General features: G+C 43.9%; 1 protein-coding gene across 2 annotated transcripts in view; it reads right to left on the bottom strand.

Annotated features, from left to right (window-relative positions):
* LOC106607040 (microtubule-associated serine/threonine-protein kinase 1) overlaps positions 1-21,154 on the bottom strand; it is a 56,978-nt gene extending 35,824 nt beyond the window's left edge. The window contains exons 1-2 of one of the 2 annotated variants that reach the window (XM_045720333.1): positions 20,318-21,154; positions 7,879-7,907 (exon numbers count right to left, since the gene is read on the bottom strand). In XM_045720333.1, coding sequence (XP_045576289.1) covers positions 7,879-7,907; positions 20,318-20,356 — 68 coding nt within the window. In that variant the 5' untranslated portion in view covers positions 20,357-21,154. Of the gene's footprint in view, positions 1-5,902; positions 6,045-7,878; positions 7,908-20,317 lie in introns of those variants that run through there. The other variant, XM_045720334.1, reaches the window with a different exon arrangement.
* Between the last annotated feature and the right edge of the window lie 4,781 nt (positions 21,155-25,935).

The raw sequence follows: 25,935 nt of genomic DNA on the forward strand, positions 1-25,935 counted from the left end.
ACAGAAATAATGTAGTTATTAGTATTTATTCAATATTAACAACTGATTTTCCAGAGGGAAGTTGTCAGGGATTTCTTCGTCGTCAAACGATATGGCGAAATCATCGTCGGAAAATGAGGACCAATATGCAGCAGAGTTGAGATAGTTAATTTTGAACTTTTAACAAACTCAAAACGAACATACAAAAATAACCTCACGATTTACAGACAGTCCTGTTAGGCTCACTCACGCTAAACAAGAAACAATCTCCCACAATTACACAGACAAACACACCCAACTAATATAGGACTTCCAATCAAAGGCAACACCACACGGCTGCCTTCAATTGGAAGTCCACCCCAATTAACCAAACATAGACATACAACCAACTAGATCAACATAGAAATACGTAAACAAGGAACAGTGCCCAAAAACCCCGGAATACTTAAATCAAATGCCCTTTTAGAAAAAACACCACCCCGAACCACATAAACCAAATACCCTCTGCCACGTCCTGACCAAACTACAATAACAATTAATCCTTATACTGGCCAGGACGTGACAGAAGTGAAAAACCAGAAACACATTTAAGCCAATATGGAGTAAACTGGAAAAATATCCCTGATCTCATTTAACAAGACAATCGAGCAAGCTACTGGAAAATATACAAATAATCAACTTCTCCCCCTGGTATCCTACTTCTCCCCCTGACATCCTCTTTCTCCCCCTGGCATCCTACTTCTCCCCCTGGCATCCTACTTCTCCCCCTGGCATTCTACTTCTCCCCCTGACATCCTACTTCTCCCCCTGACATCCTACTTCTCCCCCTGACATCCTACTTCTCCCCCTGGCATCCTACTTCTCCCCCTGGCATCCTACTTCTCCCCCTGACATCCTACTTCTCCCCCTGACATCCTACTTCTCCGCCTGGCATCCTACTTCTCCCCCTGACATCCTACTTCTCCCCCTGGCATCCTACTTCTCCCCCTGATATCCTACTTCTCCCCCTGACATCCTACTTCTCCCCCTGATATCCTACTTCTCCCCCTGGCATCCTACTTCTCCCCCTGACATCCTACTTCTCCGCCTGGCATCCTACTTCTCCTCCTGACATCCTAATCTTCCACCTCGGTGGAAATGACTTGAGATATACCAAGGGGGCGGCACTGGTGCAGCAGATGCATGGATTTAGAGGTGGTCATCCGAATGTTTCCCGGGACAACAGTGGTCTTCTCTGATATCATGCAGCGGAGGAGCTGGATGTTCCAGTGGGGCCAGAGGATAAACAAGTGCATAGAGAGGGCCCGGCACTCTATCAATCATCTGGTGTATGCATTTCAGGGAACACAATCCGCCACCGTGATGTTAAGCACTGTGTCCCTGGGATGTCCCGTAGGGATGGAGTGCATTTGACGGAGGGGCAACAATGTATTCCTTGAAAGTTTAGAGTTGGTCTCTCCTGTCTCTCCAGCGTGGCAGTTTCCCAAGGTTTGGTGTTGACAATGAACTTTACTTAGCTAGCTAGCTGTGCTTTGTGGAAGAATGTGGGCAATATTGTCAACATTGAGTTGTGCCAGTTCATGATCAGTCCATACAGCTAATGTTAAAGCCTTGTTAGCTTGTAGCTAGCTAGTTAGCTAACATTACTGGCTAACATTAGTTGGCTAGCTAACTGGCAATAGCAGCCAAGGACGTTCACTATCTTATTTGTGCTTATTTGTTCGTACTCTGATTACACGCAAGTTTCAAGGCCAACAGTTTACACAGATGACTTCAGCCATGTGAAAAACCTTCCATAGGAAAATATAGCTAGCTTCCTTAGCTTGTAGCTTGCCTCTCATCTGACTGGTGAAAGCTAGCTACTAGCGCTGTTGCTTGATTGATGCAATTTTAGATAAATGTATACAAAATTACCTGATTTAGTCATATTTTATATTACTATTATACATTTTATACATACAAATTATACCCATCCACAATTTTTTAAAATAATTGTATTTATTTATTTATTACCCCCTTTTCATCATATCCAATTGTCTTGTCCCATCGCTGCAACTCCCATACGGACTCAGAAGAGGCAAAGGTCGAGAGCCGTGCATCCTCCAAAACACAACCTTCCAAGCCGCACTGCTTCTTGACACAATGCAGGCTTAACCCGGAGGCCAGCCGCACCAATGTGTCAGAGGAAACACCGTACACCTGGTGACCATGTCAGCGCCTTACCCACCACAGAAGTTGCTACAGCCTGATGGGACAAGGAAATCCTGGCCGTCTAAACCCTCCCCTAACCGGACGACGCTAGGCCAATTGTGCGTCGCCTCATGGGTCTCCCGGTCGGCACGGGTATTGAACCAACATCTGTAGCAACGCAGTTTGCACTGCGATGCAGTGTCTTAGAGCGCTGCACCACTCAGGAGACCCCATCTGCAAAGGTTTTAATGCTCATCAATTGCCTTGCACAAAGTATCAAAATACTAAAACACTACTTAAATAATTGCATTTTCTATCACAGAAACAATGAGAAAATATGGAAAAAGAAATAAATAATGAAATGTTAATTATATAAAGCAGCCTGTGTAATCATCTGCCAGAGAGTAGCACATTGGCCCGAGCCCCAAGTAATACATTTGGGCCAGATAATTGACACAGGAATTGGCCCGAGCTCAATCCCCACAACCTAGCCATAAGTAATACTGCCCGAAGTCGGCCCAGACTCGGGCCACATGACGTCGGCCAAGTCTAACTCTCAGCCGAGTGCCCCGACTCTCAGCCGGAATCGGCCCAGATCCACTGTGCTAGCTGGGTGTTAGCGTTGTCAGAAATGTAACAAAAGGGTAGGACATCGTTGGTTCTTAATGGACAGAAACGAGCATGTGAGATTGATAAATTATACATTTAATCAAAACTGTTGCTCCTACAAACGTATTCAGTCCAAAAGGTGGCAAGTCTAATAGTCACTTTATGGACGCTGAAGTCTTGTTCTTGTCCGACTCCTAGATATTGAGCTAGGTCGGGGAAAGACATTTTATTGTTTTCCTGAATCTAACAACCCAGATGGCTCATGACCAGAGGCAGGGAGTGTGTTGTGTACCTGAATTTAACATTGAGCTTCCACCAATGCCATACTGTTGTGGGGGCTATAGCCAGTTAAGGTAAATCACAACTAACCGTAGATCAGTGTCTAGGGCAGTGAAATTCCCCCCAAAAATCGTCAAGTATGGGCACCCCATCGACATTCCAATAAAAAAAGAAACCAATAAATACATTTACTCAATAAAATAAGAATTTTCAAATGTTCTTTCTCAAAAATGTTTGTATATTGTCCCATACAATAATCTTTACTCTTAATTTCATTTTTTTAAATTACATCCCCAACACCGAATACCACTGGTCTAGGGGCTTACTTCAAAGCTAGAACAGCTTTTGATGTTGCAGTCTCAGAGACAAAACATTAGCTTCTTGTTATTGTCTTTGATAAACAAAGATCCCTTATTTTGTCTAGAAAGATAGAGGCTGACAGAGAAACAGGACAGTGTCAAGAGTGGCATTCTTCAGATTCAGTTATTGAGGGGGTAGACTTTTCCTGGAACTGAAGTCAGGATCCGACGGGACTAAAGAAGATCAAAGAGAATAAATGCCCCATTACTCCACAGAAATGATTTTTACTCTAAGAGAGGAGTAATGCTACCACTTCCACCAAAGCTACTGCTATTGAATCCAAACATCCCCGGAGAGACAGGGGACCACTCAGAAGGACGGATTCTTTGGTCTGGCCCAGGTATCTTGACACCCCACTTACCTCCTTCGATGTGTGATATGTGTGGTATTGTTTGAAGGTAGATTCAGCAAAATGACATTGCCACGAGCAGCACCGGAGATATATTGAGATACATGAGATGCAACACTTCACTCGCACAGTCACACACAGTATCTGCGTATGTGCACGGGTTCGCTTCACACTGTGAACAACGTCGCAGCCAGGGCACCAAAACAGTGGAGAAGTTGAGCCTTGTGCTTTAATGCTATTAGTTGACCCACTACGCTCTTCACTTTCTGCATCTACCTCATATTACTGAGTCTACCTTAAGTACTGTGTAATAGTGGTCTGATGGCCTTGTTTGTTTGTAAGGGTTAAGGTGTGGCCATGAGAGAGAGGTGTGTGTGTGTGTGTGTGTGTGTGTGTGTGTGTGTGTGTGTGTTCTAGGGAGGGGTTGGGGATGGAGCAGTGTTGTTTTCGCTCTGATCTTTTTTGTGATGAGGTACACCTGAGCCCAGCACCTGAGGGACACACACTGTCTGATTATCAACACTCATTATCTCTCCTTTTATCCTCCTTCCCTCTTTATCTTCTTTACCTCTCACTCCTTCCATCCTGAACACATCCACCCACTACATCTGTATTTAGCTAACACACACACATGGAAACACACACACCCCCACATAAAAAGAGGAGAGACTCGTGTGCACGCATGTGCCTGACTACAGCTGAATGGACACTCACCCCAGGACGTTCTCTCGCTCACTAGCTCTCTTTCTCTCTGTCATCCTCTCTTTCGTGATTAAACTGTAAAGAGCTGGATACAGACAGAAAGAAAGAGGGAGAGGGAAATAGAGAGATGGAGAGAGAGGGAGAGAGAGAGAGAGGCCTGTGCATGTCTTCACTGCTCACATAACCCCAGTGTGTTGGTCCTTGATGGAGGCTGAGATAGAGATATTACCCCTGGGCCCTGTGCTCTTACTCACTCACTCCCTCACTCTCCCTCTCTCTCATTTTCTCCACCCCTTTCCTTCTCCCTCACTCTCTCTCCTCACTTGCTAAGCCACTTTGACTTGAGGATGTGACTGGAAGATAATGTAGTGTGATAATGGCATGTCCATTCAAAACAAATAGGGAATGATGTTGATGAACCTGCCGTAGCAGAGCACCAGCTAACTGAAACTGGTAACAAAGGCTGATAGATCTATTACACTGCAGTGTAATGGGAAGATATACATTTGTTTGAAAGTAATTATATAGGGGCACTATGAGATGATTGAACATATAAATTCATATGAAACTACTACCTTCAGCACAACAGACTTCTTGTTAATCAGCATGCTGACTAAGTCGAGTATTTTCTGTCTGGTGGGTGTTTGTGTGTGTTGGTGTGTGTGTGTGTTAAAACTGCAGTAATAACAGGCCAGAGGCAGCCTAATCCCTGGCCAATCAGCAGGAGAGAATGAAGTCATAGGAAGTCAGAGGGACTGGGGCACAGTAGGAGAACTTCTCCGAGATGAAAGCGAAATGATCTTGATCATGGCTAGAACTGTTTTAGAATATTCTATGTGTCAGGAAGCTACGTATCCCCTTACAGTCATCACTCAACAAAGAGTTTATCTCAGCATCACTGAGTCAACCTGATTCAAACAGAGTCGTGGATATAATCAAACAGTCACCTTTCATTTCAGTCACTGATTAGTAAATACTATATTAAGCCTCAAATAATGCTACAGTCCTATCTTAGCTGGTACGTAGAGGATGTCCGTAGAACCACTGACACAGCAATCTTCATAAACACTACTCTAAGCCACTCGACAGCCTCACTCAGCAGAACTGAGCAGAAATACAAAACCAGATGGAGACTCACACACACACACACGCACACACGCACTCACGCACTCACACACACACTCGGTGACCTTACAAGCACAAACACATCAGTCGCATTGTCCATGCTAACCACCTCCTCATGTACACTTAGCTGCTACACAAACACAGAGACGGAAACACAGATAGATGAGGTGATGGAGGGAGGGAGGGATAAGAGAAGGATAAAAACAAAAGGGAGGACAGGGAACAACATCACGTATTACAAAGACAGAATCCCCCCACCCCTCAGGACACACTGACCTATTTAACAGTGCCCTTTGTTTTATATTGTACCTTTTGGTGCGTCGGAACATGTTGCTTGCGTAGTGAGGGTAGCTTAGCGTAATGCTAAGCAACGAGAGCAGTTGAGAACTGAGAGTCAGGAAGCAGCAGGGTCCCTTGAAAATGTCGTCGCAAACGCTCCCTCAACCTTTAGATGTGCACCGGTGTCTGAGTGATGTGGCGGTGGACAAACGACAGTAAAGGAGAGTGAGGGAGAGAGAGAGAGAGAGAGAGAAGGAGGGAGGGAGGGAGGGAGGGAGGGAGGGAGGGAGGGAGGGAGGGAGGGAGGGAGGGAGGGAGGGAGGGAGGGAGGGAGGGAGGGAGGGAGGGAGGGGGAGTGGCTGAGGCTGTCTTTGATTTTAAATAGGAACAAAAAATCAGACAAGGTATTGTGGATTGTGTCACAAGCGTAATGGCCCTGGCAAAGGATGGGCTTACCAAGAAAAACTTCCAAAAGGACTCATTTGAGACAGAAAGGAGTTGGGGGGGGGGGTAATGTCATAAGAATGCGCTCTCTCTCTCGCTGTGTGTGTGTGGGTGTGTCTGCTTGAGAGGTAAATCTGTGTGAAAAGCTTTTTACTGGAGGCTACTGTAAATATGAATGAGAGAAAAGAGAGTGAGGGAAGAAGGGAAGATTAATTCATTATCCCAGGAAGGGGGAGAAGACACTTAAAGAAGTCCAGAACATGTTAATTGAAGCTTATGCTAGGAGGTGGTAGAGATGTGTGTGTTTATCTGCAACATGTGTGTATACAAGTGTCTTACATAACAAAAAACAGATAGTTTAGATTAGATATGAGCACATCCATTCCATAATTCATCCAAGCAAATGTAAAACCACGACAGTGCTGATAAATACAAGCCGACTGAGAACAATAGAGGAGACAGATGAATAGATCAAGGCAGTAGATTAATGTGAGGCCTACTCCAGTGAGCTCATCTATAATGGATGATATGGATGATACTGGTCTAAGGGGAGGGAGGCCTAGAATGGGAACCAGACTGAGACAGAATGAAGCCAGATGGTACATCTCTGGAGGAGAGCATAGAGTTGATGACTAAATGGGGGACAAAATGAAAGCTGAATACCACTAGAGGAGATGACCAGCGGTCACTGACGTCAGAGGTCAGCACGGTCCCCAGGTTCATTTCCTGGTTTATTTCCCAGGGGTATGGTGTGGGTGATATGGGCAGGGAGAAGAGACGGGTCACAGAGAAAGGCAGAGAGAGGGACTGGAGGGAAGCAGGGACAGAGACTACACAGAGAGACTGCTTGGGTCTGTGTTCTGTATGCTGTGATTATAAACACACACACACACACACACACACACACACACACACACACACACACACACACACACACACACACACACACACACACACACACACACACACACACACACACACACACAATGATAGAATGATGAAAGCTTCATCTACCACATTATTAACATATTATAACATTTAATTAACCCAATCAATTATGTCAGCCATATCTTTGTCTTGCTGACACAGACAATAACACACTGGAGCTGTTTCCCTACCACACACAAGCTAGGGTATGAGAAAAGGAGGGTGAGCGTGAGGGAGAGCGAGAGACAGAGCGAGAGACAGAGCGAGAGACAGAGCGAGAGGCAGGGCGAGAGGCAGAGCGAGAGACAGACAAAGAAGGAGGAGGAAGTGTTTCAGCACCATGGAAAGCGATCAGACGCAGAGCGCTGTCTACCCAGACACACGGCAGGATTGCCTCCTCCATTCATTCTAATTCCCCTCTAAGTACCTCTAAAGTATCCTCAAACCCTCAATAGGGTGTTGAAATGCTAATCATGTCTCAACAGGGATTCAACAGGGATGAAATCTTCCAACCAGGACAGATGAGCCCTCGGCTGATAAAAGAGTTGCTGTTTCCAAACACACACTTCCCCTGGCTCGGGGTGTGTTTCATAGGGAGTGCCCAGTTGGCCAGGAGGGAGGGAAGATGTACTAACCTGCTGTTCTTGCGGGGCAGTGGCAGATCCTTCTGGAAGAAAGGCAGAAAAAGAGAGCACAACAGAGATCAGGTACTGGTAACAGAGGGATTCACAGGTTACGAGGTGGTTAGAAGCAGAGAAACAGACATCAACTTAACCCCTGTACGTCACCTCACCACATTAGTACATAAGCTAAGCAATGGCATGTTATGACTTGACACCTCCCTTCAGTCTCTTAGTCCACTTGGACCTCGCCTCTGCTATAAAGACTCACATATACAGTACATTAATATACACAGTACATGGTATTCTGTGTGTCTTTGTGAATTCCGTTGAGGGAGAGAAACCAGGAAACAGCAGAACAGAGAGGATGGGTAAGTGCATTATGTGCTTGTATATGTGAGTGTGTGCTTCAGTAATGTGGACCAGTGCTTTTAAGTGGACCAACGCTCTCGCTACCTCTCCCTCTCTGTCTCTCTCTCTCTCTTTCTGTGTTCCCCCAGCAGAGCAGAACAGTGTGTCCATCCTCCTATCTCTCCCCTGGGTCCCAGATGGACCCAGAATACTGGGCTGGAACAGCAGCAAACGCTGAGAAGTGCCAAATCCTACACCAGCTCAGCCTGGCTCTTTGAAATGCTTCTAACTGAGGCACTGGTTTAGTTTCCCTGGCACTGTTTTAGCATTTATGGCACAAATCCCATTCAAGTCATGGTACCGATATTTGCATTTTTCATGCATCATGTTCAAATCATCTATAAGTGACATTGTTGAGCTTCACAGTCAATTTTAGATATTTTTGGAGGATTTGGACATGCGCAAAAAATGCTAATATTGGTACCATGACTTTAATGGGATTTGTGCCACAAATGCTAAAACATTAGCATTTGGAAACAATGGCAGGAAAATAAAACGAATGCATGGATTGCTGTCATACCTTGTCTATAGACTGCTTACAGGGAAACCAATGTGTCATTGTGTAATTTGGGATGAACTATCCCTTTAAGCTCTGTGGTGCCTAGAGCTTCAGCCTCAACCAGAGCCTGATTCTGCCTCTGTCTGTGTCTCTGACTGCTTACTTCTTACACACACATTCACTGCAGCAGACTCCCGCTCTCTCCAGACATACATGTAGAACATGAAAGAGACAGAGAAATAAAATAAATCGGGGAAGAGAGGGGCCAAGAGAGACACTGATCCTGTTTCCCAGGTGTGTGTTGTGTGGAGCGTTAATTAATGCATTAGCCACTCCACATCCACTCCTGTCAATGACGGGCGACTCAGTCAAGATCCCATTAGCATTGACTGACAGGCAACCAGTGACAATTAATACAATATTTGGTTAATGTTGAGCTAAAGTGTACATGATTGTTTGAGTGTGTGTGTGTGTGTGTTTTGTGTGTGTGTGTGTGTGTGTGTGTGTGTGTGTGTGTGTGTGTGTGTGTGTGTGTGTGTGTGTGTGTGTGTGTGTGTGTGTGTGTGTGTGTGTGTGTGTGTGTGTGTACATGTATACTATAAGCTATTAGGGCTGGGAATTTCCAGGGACTTTACGATACGATATTATCACAATACTTAGGAGCTGATACGATATGTATTGCGATTGTCATGATTTTATATTGCGATTCGATGTTCAGAACATATTGCTCACTATATGTCTGCTGCAGAGAGAGAGAGCATGACAAAATGAGTTTTGATCAGTTGTAACGGCAGTCGTATAGAGGGGACCAAGGCGCGGCGTGTTGAGTGCTCATGCTTATTATTTAATGAAAAAACTTAAACACTTTACAAAGGAACAAAAACGACAGCAAACAGTTCCGTCAGGCAACAACCACAAAACGAAAAACAACTACCCACAAAACACCATAGAAAAACCCCAACTTAAATATGATCTCCAATTAGAGACAACACGAACCAGCTGCCTCTAATTGGAGATCATCCCAAAACTCAACATAGAAATAGAAAAACAAGAACTAAACATAGAAACAACAAACATAGACTGCCCACCCATATCACACCCTGACCTAACTACACAGAGAAAAAACAGCTCTCATAGGTCAGAGCGTGACATCAGTCGTGGAAATAAAAGTGCTGAAGGCATGTTGGCTCACTATTTAAAAAGAAGATGGAGAACAAGCTATAAGATGAAAAATACCAGAGTTTTGGCGCAGGTACAGCCGACTATCTCTACCTACAATTATTTGTATAATTTTTTATTATTACAAATCAATACTTAATATCATCCAAAAAATTATGTTGCGATATGTAACTGTATCGATTTTTTCCCCATCACTATAGGAAATAGAGTGAATAATGTGTGTGGGATCCTCTTCATAAGGTTCTCTCTCTGGAACAACTAGAGAAACCCTCTCCACAGTGTGTGCTTGTCTAGTGGAATGTCTTTGTATCCCAGGGACAAACCTCCCACATAGCAGAATACCTTCAACACTCAGTTACCTTGAAGTGTAAAACGGAACACTCCACAGATTTAGTCTTACCCCAGAGAGAGCTGGTAACAGCTATGAATGCTTGGGAGAGAAGGCAGTAGGGCCTTGATTGAGGAGTGACAATGAAATAAATCATTTTGGATCAAAAGAGAAGTAACTTCACCATTGTAAGGTCAGATTCTCACATGAGTTTTACACCCAGCACAAGCCGAAGGTCATCGATAGTTGTTGGTGTATATTAAGCTCCTCCCATGGGTTTACGTGTTAATAGAAACAAATTCCTCTTTACAAGGACGACCGAATATTCAACCTATTGATTCCTCCTCACTCCTCCTCCATTGGTCAGACTAATTGATCCTGAGCCATCAGAGCTCTGTACATTACTTTAAAGTGTGGATGGAGGGAACACAGTGCAGAGAAAGACTGGTGATGGGGAAGGTGTATGAACATATCTCAGACACAACATCATAAAGATATCTGGCTCGTACCCGTCATACTACACATACCAGTAAATCACTTTATAATTGCCACTTTAAGAGCTGTGGCATAGATCCATATTGAGTCTGTCTGTACTGAAATGCACTTTCAATAGATACTCTTCATGGTGCATATTTTTTCATCCAGGTCATGTAACCTCTCATAACATGATTATGAAGAGAACATCTAGTTCGCTTTGATACACAAGGAGCGGAAATCTTTTTATGCTACAAGTGCAGACTAGTTAGAGTAAGAAAGAATGTAGAGAAAACCTTCAGAATATAGAGGTATGAAACCAAAGGAACAAAGCAGGATGCACTACGCCGACTACGGCATTGCATCAAAATGAGTCTGCTCTGATGTCATCAGTAGGGCCCTTTACTGCTGTGGCGTGTCTGAGGCATGTCTAGACAACAAAGAGAACAATGTGGTGCATCAAAGAGATTGCAACATTCTATTTGTCTGGGAGGAAGAAATCAGAACCATGGACAGGGCCCAACAGGTGTAGGATCTTAATTTGAGCCAGTTTTCTACTTCAGGAAAATAATCCAGCAGCAACAGGAAATGTGAATTATTATATTGATTATAAATAATGAAAATGTTTGTTGGGGTTGATAAATTTTAAGCAAGAGAAAATCAATTTTGAAATTTCAAAATGTAAATTGCTGTCACAGATCCTTCTGTAACTTTCATCACGCACACCTGTCCCCTATTCCCACTGATTCGTTTTTCTATATATGTAACGGGCGTCGTATAGAGGGGACCAAGGTGCGGCGTGTTGAGTGCTCATAATTATTCTTTAATGAAAAACAAAACACTTTACAAAGAAACAAAAACGACAGCAAACAGTTCCGCCAGGCAACATACAACTAAACGGAGAACAACTACCCACAAACACAATAGAAAAACCCCAACTTAACTATGATCTCCAATTAGAGGCAACGAGGACCAGCTGCTTCTAATTGGAGATCAACTCAAAAAACAATAACATAGAAATAGGACCGCCGCCGAAGACTCCGGACTGGGGAGCGTCGCCGGAGGCTCCGGACTGAGGAACGTCGCCGGAGGCTCCTGACTGAGGAGCGTCGCCGGAGGCTCTGGACTGGGAAGCGTCATTATAGGTTCCGGACTAGGGACCGTTGCTGCAGGCTCCATGCCATGGATCGTCTCTACAGGTTCCGCGCCATGGACCATTCCTACAGGCTTCTTGCCATGGATTATCCCTACAGGCTCCGGACCATGGATAATCCCTTCAGGCTTCTTGCCATGGATTATCTCTACAGGCTCCGGGGCCATGGATTACCTCTGGAGGCTTCGTGCCATGGAACATCCCTACAGGCTCCGGGCCATGGATCATCACTACAGGCTTCGTGCCATGGATCATCTCTACAGGCTTCGGACCATAGATTATCACTGCAAGCTTTTCTCGTGGAGCTGGAACAGGTCTCACCGGACTGGAAACGCACTGAGGACCGGGTGCGCAGAGCAGGCACAGGACGTACTGGGCTATGGAGGCGCACTGGAGGGAGAGTGCGAGAAGCAGGCACAGGACGTACTGGGCTATGGAGGCGCACTGGAGAGAGAGTGCGAGAGGCAGGCACATGCTCACCACAATAAGCACGGGGAGTTGTCTCAGGTCTCACCCCTGGTCCCGCCAAACTACCCGTGTGCCCCCCCCCAATTGCCTCTCATTCCTTCCCGGTAGGCTACGATATCTGTCTATTACCTGGCCCCAAGTCCAGTTTCTCCTTTCGATCCAATCCTCATTAGACCAGGTATTCATCTCTGCCCGGGCACGCCGCGTGATCCAATCGTGGTGGGTAGTTCTGTAACGAGCATCATATGAAGGGGACCAAGGCGCAGCGTGTTGAGTGCTCATCGTAAATTTTTATGAAAATGAACACTGAATACAAATAAACAAAAATGACAGCCGACAGTTCAGTCAGGTTAATCTAACAAAACAGAAAACAACTACCCCCAAACACAATAGAAAAAAACCCAACTTAAATATGATCTCCAATTAGAGGCAATGAGCACCAGCTGCCTCCAATTGGAGATCAACCCAAAAAACAACAACATAGAAATAGAAAAACTAGAACGTAAACATAAAAATAGAAAACATAGAAAACCACCAAAAACACCCCGTCACGCCCTGACCTACTTTACTATAAAAAATGATATCTTACAAGGGTCAGGACGTGACAATATATGTGTTCTTTGGTTTCCATTGGGGGGTCGATTATTGTTCCCATGACCGTTGGTGGTGTGAGTACCTATGTGTTGGTGCAGCTGTTATTCTGCGTGCTATATACTGTATATTGTGTATTACGGGCAGAGGTGACTTGGACTCGAGTCAGACTCGAGTCACAAATATGATGACTTGCAACTCAACTTTGACTTTAACACCAATGACTCGTGACTTAACTTGGACTTAAGCCTTATGACTCGACCTGACTTAAAAGCATTCATGATTTGAGTAAATGTAATAAACTAACTATTACTCTTGTTAAAAATATGAAATGGTATTACATTTGGTGAAGAGCACATTATGACTTGTTTAGGACTCGAAACTCAAAGTTTAGGACTTGAGACTTGACTCGGACTTGCCTGTCTTGACTTGGGACTTGACTTGGGACTTGAGTGCTAAGACTTGAGACTTACTTGTGACTTGTAAAACAATGACTTGGTCCCACCTCAGATTACGGGTATTGTCCTGTGTCGTTCAACGAGGTTGACCCTCGCTCTTTTGTTTGGGTACAGCCCAGTGTTTTTGTATACGTGTTTGTTTTGGGTGTATTAAAAACCCTTATTGTGTATTCCTGCACCTGTCTACAAAATCCTTTATACCAGCGTGACAATTTCAAACTTCAGAAGCCTTTTAAAACGTCAAATTCACTAGAAGTTTTAAATGTCCTGCGTTGCAGGAAGGAATCAGCACCATGGACAGGGCCCTACCTTGGAGGAAGGAATCAGCACCATGGACAGGGCCCTACCCTGGAGGAAGGAATCAGCACCATGGACAGGGCCCTACCTTGGAGGAAGGAATCAGCACCATGGACAGGGCCCTACATTGGAGGAAGGAATCAGCACCATGGCCAGGGCCCTACCTTGGAGGAAGGAATCAGCACCATGGACAGGGCCCTACCTTGGAGGAAGGAAACTGGACCATGAACCGGGAATACTTAGGAGGTTACTCCTCAGAGCCAACTCAGGAGTGGGATATGGAAGAGGGATATAGTAAAGAGATTCAGGGAAGCGTATAGGTTCAAAAAGACCAAATGAGATCAGGAGAGGAGATTAGCTGCTTGAGAGCCAATGTATCGTATCAGCTCATACATGATGGAATAAAATCTGGTCTGGAAAGTGGTCTGACAAAAGGTGACTCACCTCCTGAATATTCTTTTGCTTTAGATTTGCATCAGAATGTCAGATAATGTAGGTTATAATGTCATGTGTCCTAATAAAAAACTATTCAATGAATAAAGATCACCTCCTCAAACTGCCCTACAAACAGCATGATTGTCATTGTTGAACCAATATTTTAATGCTGTCTCACTTTGTCAGGCCGTATGGGGAGAAACTCATGTCACACTGAAATCTAGACTTTATCAATGGTCAGCCATTGTGTCATTGACTCAGTCAATCCAGGAAGCTGAGACTAATGAAAGGGATTGTAATTGAGTTTCCGCTTTCTGAATGTTAAACACAATAAAAGTGCAGTGACTGGCTGACGGTAGAGATTGGTTCTCTGAATCTGATGGATCTGGAGCGGAATGACGACAGATGGAGCTCTGTCACAACCGTACCGTTCCCACGGACTGATCACAGATTTGAAAGCAAAACAATTATACTCTCTCTCTCTGACAAGGATGACTGCTCTTCCAGAAGGTTCTGCACTGTGGGTTGAGGAGTCTAAATCATCCCTCTGAGTCGCAACCACATTGGGATGTTTGTGACACAATGACAAAACATACGCCAAATGTCTATGAATATTCAAATAGACTGCATTGTCCTGTGATTGCAGTGGTTGGCAGCATTACAAATACAGTTCAGGTTCATGATTATATTGCCTGATTGTAATGCTGTGTACAATATAGTACACTATGCTGTGGCCCAGGGGGGAGGTTGAACTCCCAGTTACAAGTCACTGTTCCACCGGATGCACCACAATATACTTGTGTATTCAGCCCAGAGCAGAACGTGGTGCGCTGGTAACCGCTTCAACACGGGATGGTGCATCTCACGGGGTTATATCCTTTCAATAAGAATTCCTAATTAATAGAATACATGTGATTGGATGTACAGCACATTCGGAAAGTATTCAGACCCCTTGACAATTTCCACATTTTGTTACGTTACAGCCTTATTCTAAAATGGATTAAATCGTTTTTTCCCCTCATCAATCTGCACACAATACCCCATAATGACAAAGCAAAAACAGGTTTTTAGAAATGTATGCAAAATTCTTAAAAAAACAGAAATATCTCATTTACATAAGTATTCAGACCCTTTACTCAGCTCTTAGTTGAAGCACCTTTGGCAGTGATTACAGCCTCAAGCCTTCTTGGGTATGATGCTACAAGCTTGGCACACCTGTATTTGGGGAGTTTCTCCCATTCTTCTCTGCAGATCCTCTCAAGCTCTGTCAGGTTGGATGGGGAGCGTCACTGCACAGCTATTTTCAGGTCTCTCCAGAGATGCTCGATCGGGTTCAAGTCCGGGCTCTGGCTGGGTCACCCAAGGACATTCAGAGACTTGTCCCGAAGCCACTCCTGCATTGTCTTGGCTGTTTGCTTAGGGCCGTTGTCCTGTTGGAAGGTGAACCTTCACATCAGTCTGAGGTTCTGAGCGCTCTGGAGCAGGTTTTTATCAAGGATCTCTCTGTACTTTGCTCCGTTCATCTTTCCCTCAATCCTGACTAGTCTCCCAGTCCCTGCCGCTGAAAAACATCCCAACAGCATGATGCAGCCACCACCATGCTTCACCATAGGGATGGTGACAGGTTTGCTCGACGTGACGCTTGGCATTCAGGCCAAAGAGTTCAAGCTTGGTTTCATCAGACCAGAGAATCTTGTTTCTCATGGTCTGAGAGTCTTTAGGTGCCTTTTGGCAATCTCCAAGCAGGCTGTCATGTGCCTTTTACTGAGGAGTGGGTTCCGTCTGGTCACTCTAACATGAAGGCCTGATTGGTGGAGTGCTGCAGAGATGGTTGTCCTTCTGGAAGGTTCTCCCATCTCCACAGAGGAACACTGGAGCTCTGTCAGAGTGACCATCGGGTTCTTGGTCACCTCCCTGACCAATGCCCTTCTCCCCCGATTGCTCTGTTTGGCAGGGCGGCAAGCTCTAGGAAGAGTCTTGGTGGTTCCAAACTTCTTCCATTTAAGAACGATGGAGGCCACTATGTTCTTGGGGACCTTCAATGCTGCAGAAATGTTTTGGTACCCTTCCTCAGGTCTGTGCCTAGACACAATCCTGTCTCAGAGCTCTACGGACAATTTCTTCGACCTCATGGCTTGGTTTTTGCTCTGACATTCACTGTCATCTGTGGGACCTTATATATACAGGTGTGTGCCTTTCCAAATCATGTTCAATCAATTGAATTTACCACAGCTGGACTCCACTCAAGTTGTAGAAACATCTCAAGGATGATCAATGGAAACAGGATGCACCTGAGCTCAATTTCAAGACTCATAGCAAAGGGTCTGAATACTTATGTAAATAAGGTATTTCTGTTTTTGGATTTTAATACATTTGCAAAAAAAAAAGTATAACTTTGGTACAAGACTTTGAATGTCCTTGAGCGGCCCAGCCAGAGCCCGGACTTAAACCCGATCTAACATCTCTGGAGAGACCTTAAAATAGCTGTGCAGCAACGCTCTTCGTCCAACCTGACAGAGCACACCAAACACAGGTGTGCCAAGATTGTAGCGTCACACCCAAGAAAACTTTAGGTTGTAATCGCTGCCAAAGGTGCTTCCACAAAGTACTGAGTAAAGGGTCTGAATACTTATGTAAATATGATATTTCTGTTTTTCATTTTTAATAAATTAGCAACCATTTCTAAAAACCTGTTTTTGCTTTGCCATTATGGGGTATTGTGTGTAGATTGATGAGGGAAAAAAAAATATTTAAAACCTCTTCAGGATTGGTGGGTCCCCCTCGGGACGGTTGAGGTAACGTAGGCTAATGCGATTAGCATGAGGTTGTAAGTAACAAGAAAATTTCCCACGACATTGTCACGAATCCCACCGAAGGTAGCTCCCCTGCCTGCTCGGGCGGCGCTCGGCGGTCGTCGTCGCCGGCCTACTAGCCGCCGCTGATCCCTTTTTCCTTTTCGTTTGGTATGTCTTATTGTTTGCACCTGTTCCTTATTTGTGTCTCTTGATTTATGGTTATTTAAGCCTGTTTAGCCCGCCCAAGTTTGTGCGGGATTATTTTCGTCAGAGTGTTTTTGTATGTGCTGGCGATCTACTTGTGTTATTTTATATGCGTACTGTGGACCCGTTGTAATTGGGCACTTCGCAATTCACGCCGGTTGTGTTGGCGTCGACCGTTTTTTGCATTTGAGGAATAAATACATTTTTTCCTTACCTCTGCTCTCTGCGCCTGACTCCTACCACCACTCCTAGCATTCGCTGACAGACATAAACATATCTGATATTTGCAGAAAGCTTATATTCTTGTTAATCTAACTGCACTGTCCAATTTACAGTAGCTATTACAGTGAAATAATACCATGCTATTGTTTGAGGACAGTGCACAGTAGTGAACTTGAAAAGTTATTAATAAACCAATTAGGCACATTTGGGCAGTCTTGATACAACATTTTGAACAGAAATACAATGGTTCATTGGATCAGTCGAAAACTTTGCACATACACTGCTGCCATCTCGTGGCCAAAATCTAAATTGCGCCTGGGCTGGACTAATACATTATGGCCCCTTCTCTTGCATTTCAAATGATGATGGTACAAATAAAATACAAAACAATGCATGTTTTTTTTTTGTATTATCTTTTACCAGATCTAATGTGTTATATTCTCCTATGTTCATTTCACATTTCCACAAACTTCAGTGTTTCCTTTGAAATAGTATCAAGAATATGTATATCCTTGCTTCAGGTCCTGAGGTAAAGGCAGTTAGATTTCGCTATGTCATTTTAGGCGAAAATTGGGAAAAATGGGTTCAAGCCTTAAGAGGTAAATGTGGAAAAAATCAAGGGGCCTGAATACATTCTGAAAGCACTGTATATAGAACCTTCCACCCCCAGCTGGGATATGGATGCTGATGAACGAAGAACTAATGTTCGAAACGTTGTTGTACTAAAATCCCCTGGGAGTATGAGCAGCAGGGTGCAGTGTTTTCCTTTCTATTAAACATAAATTCACCTAGAACTCTAGCACCTGCAAAAAGTACCTGGATGTACGTATGTTCTTCAGCTTTTGTACAACACCTCAATATCAGCAATATGGTGCTACTTTAATTATCTTCCCCCAGACCACTTCCTGGCAGTAATCTATGTGAAGCTCTCTGATAATGAGATGGGCTGGCTAAGACACCAGCCAGCCATGAGGATCAGACAGAGGCAGGCAGAGAGTAATGCTGCTGCCGGACCCTGCCATGAGATAGGAGAAACAGCAGCACTATAAATGGTCGTCTGACGTCATGCCCTTCAGCTCCTCTTGTCTGAGCCGGAGGAGAAATGGCCCCGGCTGTTATGAAACAGTACTGGCTGGGCTCCCTGCCCACAGCTACACTGCCGCTGCCCCCATCATTTCGTGGACACACGAAGGACAATGGTGAGAAAGTGAGTCTGGGGAGGTGATCGGAACCTAGACAGGGGCCTGCTCATCACCTCAGTCAGTGTCAGTGATTGGCTTACCGTCCCATGTCTGACAGATGGAGAGGGGCTGGGGAAGAGGGTGATGCTGTAGTATGGAAGTGTCATGTCATCCCCACTGGCTGGCACACCATCCTCAATACCCCACACATTATTCAGATCGGTCCTTCCCCTGTATGCTACTGTACATACTGTACATGTATATACATGTGTGTGTGTGTGTGAGAGTGAGTGAGTGAGTGAGTGAGTGAGTGAGTGAGTGAGTGAGTGAGTGAGTGAGTGAGTGAGTGAGTGAGTGAGTGAGTGAGTGAGTGAGTGAGTGAGTGAGTGTGTGTGTGTGTATGGAGGCTGGAGAGATAGTGTCTGGAGCAGATATAAAGACTTTTTTTTAATGTTAGTCATGTTGAAGCAGTGCATTATGGGGCTGACCCTTGACCTGCTCTCTGTGGGAGTGGGGTGTGTCACCATATGGCGCAGAGAGATGAGAGATGCGCCAGAAGGGGGATTTTAAACAGACACTAACGGTTGTGAGAGTGGCTGGGATGATGAGACTCCAGGGAGATGAGCTGTTGGATGAATCTGAAGGATGGTCATCCAGACACTATCCATCCTCATAAACACACAGAGAGAAGCACACTGGCATACACACACATCTTCCTTATGCACATTCATGACTCATGCTTGTTGTTGAGACATGTAGATGTTTCAAGTTGTCACCTGTTGTCACTAGTTTGCTTTGCCTTATGTTTTACTTCACACACACATGCACTGTTGGTTTGCTGTTGTGTTTTACTTCACACACACATCCACTGTCTGTTTGCTGTTGTGTTTTACTTCACACACACATCCACTGTCTGTTTGCTGTTGTGTTTGTGCTGTTGCCAGTGTCTTCTGTATGTGTCGTCCATTTTGTCTGACATTGCTTTTTGCCTCTTGCCAGGCCATCATTGTAATTAATGATTTGTTCTTAATTGAATTGCCAGGTAAAATAAAACATGAAATACTGTGAAGTCAAGCATATGTGCACAGACACAGACCCCACACACACAGGATGGAATTGAGAGTGTTGACAATGCCATGAGGTGGATTTTCCCAGCACAATAAATAAACTGAGTAATGGTCATCCCCAGTCTCTCCATCCCCAGCTCTCTATCCTCCCTCCTCTTCATCACTATACTGCCCAGCCCTAATGATGCCCTAAGGCCCTCTGCCTGGCTGGCTGGCTGGCTGACCACTCAGCTCAGTTCACTTGACTGAATCACACTCCGAGGGGGAGGGGTGACCATACTTAACCAGGCTACTTCATAATGGATGAACACGTAGGCTTCAGTAATATGAACATGTCATATCAATATGCATGGGTACATTTTCATTATGGAGATATTACCTTGAATGGCATTATAGACATAGAGTCGCCAAGCATCTTATGAATTTGACCTCTGCTGAGATACATTAAATCAACATTTCTGCAGCTGAGCACATGAAGTCGTAAATGCATAACACAGTTGTTATAACACATGCTCTAAAAAGGATGTTGTGTGTGGGTAGTTGGTTATTAACATACTAACCTACACATTGTATTGAACATAATCTCAACTCAATGGCACATTGTGTACGATTTCTATTGACATGAGTGTAGCCTACATAGAACGAACTGTGACATGAGAGATACTATCAAACACATTACACCCGACCCTCACCTGCAGCCTCCGACGCCGAATTATCCCCGAGTCATCCATGGTGTAATAAGGCGCAGTCGGATGGGGAATTCCCAAAAACAGCCCCCTGACCCTTCACTTGTTTCGGTTTCGACCCAAACAACTTTGCGGCATCCACTGGCTGTCCGGTTCTCACTCAAATAACACAGCCGAGACCGCGGCGTTGCTCACTTTGAGCCAAAGCGCACAGTGTGCGTGCAGTGTCACGTTGAGGAACCGCTTGAAAACCACCAAATGCCAGGATGTCCCGTAGCATCTGAAACAAGCAGGGTCTTCGGGCTTTTAATTCTCTAAAATAAAGTTATTGCGCTATAGCCTATAGGTTAATTCAATGTTTAAGTCAATGATTCATAAATCCCCATGTTGATAGTCGACTGTCACCTTCACTTCTTCCGGTTGTTTTTAGAGCATCTTTGTGCACCGCCAACATTTCTTTAGAGACTTCACTTGCAATATAGTCTACTGCACCAATTCTTTGGCGGTGTCTAAAATAAGTTACACCTACAGCATTAAATGTTCACAATATACCAGAATGTTCATTTCGCGGTTGATGCTGCTTGAGCAATGGTGCGAGACGTGCACAGATGCTTCCTCAAGCTCAGTCAGTCCCGTTAACATTGCTGCTGATTCGCCCAGGAATCCATCCACTTCTTTGGACTGCCAAGGCAATAACAGTCCATGACATAACAAAACACATCGTCTTTCCGCTCAAACTTTTAAAATTCGACAGAATGTTCTTCTCCCTGGCTGCATATCGCGGTCCATTCATTCTTCCACCTTCACTTCCTTTGATAACGTACGACAATAGCGCGATATCTGTAACCCTTCCGTGCCCGGGATTCCCTCACGCCCCTCCTCCACGCGCAATCCGCAACTGGGCCAGTGTGATGAACTAAACATCCTTCTCCTCTCGCCACAGGCAAATTGGGGGAATAAGAAGGATAATATGGGGTGAACTACTTCATTGCTGGGCAACGATGAGAACCGCATGCTTGTGAACGGCCATACTGGTCATTCACGACCATGGACAGCGCAACGTAGCCTACGAATGAGTGCCTTAGCTTTTAGATAGTTTTTGCAATTGCATTGTCATTCTTTTTTTTTACCAGCATTACAATCAAAATGTTGTACCTTGTATACGATATACAGTACCACTCAAAAGTTTGGACACACCTACTCATACAAGGGGGTTTCTTTATTTTTACTATTTTCTACATTGTAGAATAATAGAGAAAACATTGAAACTATGAAATAACACATATGGAATCATGTAGTAACCAAAAAAGTGTTAGGGCTAGGGGGCAGTATTGACACGGCCGGATAAAAAAACGTACCCGATTTAATCTGGTTACTACTCCTGCCCAGTAACTAGAATATGCATATAATTATTGGCTTTGGATAGAAAACACCCTGAAGTTTCTAAAACTGTTTGAATGGTGTCTGTGAGTATAACAGAACTCTTATGGCAGGCCAAAACCTGAGAAGATTCCATGCAGGAAGTGGCCTGTCTGACAAGTTGTTGTTCATCTTGGCTCTTTTTATTGAAGACTGAGGATCTTTGCTCTAACGTGACACTTCCTACGGCTCCCATAGGCTCTCAGAGCCCGGGAAAAAGCGGAATGATATCGAGGCAGCCTCTGGCTGAAACACATTATCGCGTTTGGCAATTGGCCGATCAGAGTACTATGGGCTTAGGCGCGTGCCCGAGTCGACCCCATGCTTTATTTTCTTTCGTCTGTTTACCTAAACGCAGATTCCCGGTCGGAATATTATCGCTTTTTTACGAGAAAAATGGCATAAAAATTGATTTTAAACAGCGGTTGACATGCTTCGAAGTACGGTAATGGAATATTTACCATTTTTTTGTCACGAAATGCGCCATGCTCGTCACCCTTATTTACCCTTTCGGATAGTGTCTTGAACGCACGAACAAAACGCCGCTATTTGGATATAACAATGGATTATTTGGGACCAAACCAACATTTGTTATTGAAGTAGAAGTCCTGGGAGTGCATTCTGACGAAGAACAGCAAAGGTAATAACATTTTTCTTATAGTAAATCTGACTTTGGTGAGTGCTAAACTTGCTGGGTGTCTAAATAGCTAGCCCTGTGATGCCGGGCTATCTACTGAGAATATTGCAAAATGTGCTTTCACCGAAAAGCTATTTTAAAATCGGATATATCGAGTGCATAGAGGAGTTCTGTATCTATAATTCTTAAAATAATTGTTATGTTTTTTGTGAACGTTTATCGTGAGTAATTTAGTAAATTCACCGGCAGTGTTCGGTGGGAATGCTAGTCACATGCTAGTCACATGCTAATTTAAAAAGCTGGTTTTTGATATAAATATGAACTTGATTGAACAAAACATGCATGTATTGTATAACATAATGTCCTAGGGTTGTCATCTGATGAAGATCATCAAAGGTTAGTGCTGCATTTAGCTGTAGTTTTGGTTTTTGTGACATATATGCATGCTTTGAAAATGGCTGTGTGATTATTTCTGGCTGGGTACTCTGCTGACATAATCTAATGTTTTGCTTTCGTTGTAAAGCCTTTTTGAAATCGGACAGTGTGGTTAGATTAACGAGAGTCTTGTCTTTAAAATGGTGTAAAATAGTCATATGTTTGAAAAATTGAAGTTTTTGCATTTTTTAGGTATTTGAATAACGCGCCACGGGATTACACTGGCTGTTGAGTAGGTGGGACGCAAGCGTATATTTACAATTTATGGGCAAGCGTCCCACCTAGCCCATAGAGGTTAAACAAATCAAAATATATTTTAGATTTTACATTTTTCAAAGTAGCCACCCTTTGCCTTGATGACAGCTTTGCACACTCTTGGCATTCTCTCAACCAGCTTCACCTGGAATGCTTTTCCAACAGTCTTGAAGGAGTTCCCACATATGCTGAGCACTTGTTCACTGTTTTTCCTTCACTCTGCGGTCCAACTCATTCCAAATCATCTCAATTGGGTTGAGGTCGGGTGATTGTGGAGGCCAGGTCATCTAATGCAGCTCTCCATCACTCTCATTCTTGGTCAAATAGCCCTTACACAGCCTGGAGGTGTGTTGGGTCATTGTCCTGTTGAAAAATAAATGATAGTCCCACTAAGCACAAACAATTTTTACATTTTACATTTTAGTCATTTAGCAGAGACGCTCTTATCCAGAGCAACTTACAGTAGTGAATGCATACATTTAATTTCATTTAAAAAAAATTGTACTGGCCCCCCGTGGGAATCGAACCCACAACCCTGGAGTTGCACACATCATGCTGGCATTGCAAACGCCATGCTCTACCAACTGAGCCACAGGGAATCATCCAACCAGATAGGATGGCGTATTGCTGCAGAATGCTATGGTAGCCATGTTGGTTAAGTGTGCCTTAAATTCGAAATAAATCACAGTGTCACCAGCAAAGCACCCCCACACCATCACACCTCCTCCTCCATGCTTCACGGTGAGAACCACACATACAGAGATCATCTGTTCACCTAATCTGCGTCTCATAAAGACACGGCGGTTGGAACCAAAAATCTCAAATTTGGATTTATCAGACCAAAGGACAGATTTCCACCGGTCTAATGTCCATTGCTCGTGTTTCTTGGCCCAAGCAAGTCTCTTATTATTATTGGTGTCCTTTAGTAGTGGTTTCTTTGCAGCAATTCGACCATGAAGGCCTGATTCACACAGTCTCCTCTGAACAGTTGATGTTGAGATGTGTCTGTTACTTGAACTTTGTGAAGCATTTATTTTGACTGCAATTTCTGAGGCTGGTAACTATTGAACTAATCCTCTGCAGCAGAGGTAACTTTGGGTATTCTTCCTGTGGCGGTCCTCATTCGAGCCAGTTTCATAATAGCACTTGGTGGTTTTTGCAACTGCACGTGAAGAAACTTTCAAAGTTCAGAACATTTTCCAGATTGATTGACTTTCATGTCTTTTTGCTTATTTGAGCTGTTCTTGCCATAATATGGACTTGGTCTTTTACCAAATAGGTCTATCTTCTGCAGACCACTCCTACATTGTCACAACACAACTGATTGGCTAAAACGCATTAAGAAGGAACGAAATTCCACAAATGAACTTTTAACAAGGCACACCTGTTTATATAAATGCATTCCAGGTGACTACCTCATGAAGCTGGTTGAGAGAATGGCAAGAGTGTGCAAAGCTGTCATCAAGGCATAGGGTGGAGAAGAATTTCAAATATGAACTATATTCTATGTTACTGTCACGTCCTGACCATAGAAAGCTTTTATTTTCTATGGTAGAGTAGGTCAGGGCGTGACAGGGGGTTTTGTCTAGTTAAAATGTTCTATGTTGTGTGGTTCTAGTTTATGTTTTTCTATGTTTTTTTGGGATGATCTCCAATTAGAGGCAGCTGGTCATCGTTGTCTCTAATTGGGGATCATATTTAAGTAGTTGTTTTTCCCACCTTGGTTTATGGGAGATTATATTTTGAGTTAGTGTATGTTGCACCTCTTCGTCACGGTTTGTTGTTTTGTTTATTGGTTTATTTGTATGTCTTGCATAGTTTCACAGTTATAATAAAATCGGCGCCTTGGTCTGCTCCTTCATACAACAAACGTGACAGTTACTACATGATTCCATATGTGTTATTTTATAGTTTTGATGTCTTCACTATTATTCTACAATGTAGAAAATAGTAAAAATAAAGAAAAACCCTGGAAAGAGTAGGTGTGTCCAAACGTTTGAGTGGTAATGTATATATTTATCCTTTTGCAATATCTGTTCATGGTGTATGTTGGTCTCAAAGCTCATATCAGGAGACCATGCAAATGGAATCCAGTAAGTCTACTGACCTGATGTTGATCAAGCATGGATCATCTTTATCATGCATGGATCATCTTTATCATGCATGGCATATCCAGGATTTAACCCCCCTAGGGATGACTGATCATTCCTGGCTCATATCCAATATCTTTCATTCCTGGTGTTTGATCAAATAGGCCTATGTGCAGCAAACAGGTTAGATCTCAAACATTTGTCATCACTTTTTGCATAAGAAATTAGCATGAACCGATTAGAGGGCTGGGAGCTGAAACTTTTGAATGTCTCTCTCCATCAGAAAATTGCTTGAGTGGAGAGAATGTTTTACTCATGGTTTGGTGCCCTCAACATCTGTGAACAAACTGAAACAGACAGTCAGACAGTGCATGACCTGAGTGAAAAGAAGGAGCACAAACAATGGCCAATGTTTGCCCTTGGACAGTTGGCCATTGGATAGATCTACAGATCTACTATAATGAGTTCCTCTCATCATATTTGTTTGCCTGGGATGATGATGAGGGACAGATGGATTGCCCTTTGGCAGAGAGAGGTTGCGTAATGCTTTGCGATCAAGGATTAGGACTTTCACGCTGTTTTTATGTAACATATGGTCGGTCCGAGTATGGCCCACGCAAGGATGACCTCACCCTCAGCCCGGACATAGCCAGCCCACAGAGCAACACTGCACCACACACACACACACACACACACACACACACACACACACACACACACACACACACACACACACACACACACACACACACACACACACACACACACACACACAACAAATCAAATCA

This window comes from Salmo salar, chromosome ssa06, assembly GCF_905237065.1.
Source record: "Salmo salar chromosome ssa06, Ssal_v3.1, whole genome shotgun sequence".
Taxonomy (NCBI): Eukaryota; Metazoa; Chordata; class Actinopteri; order Salmoniformes; family Salmonidae; genus Salmo; species Salmo salar.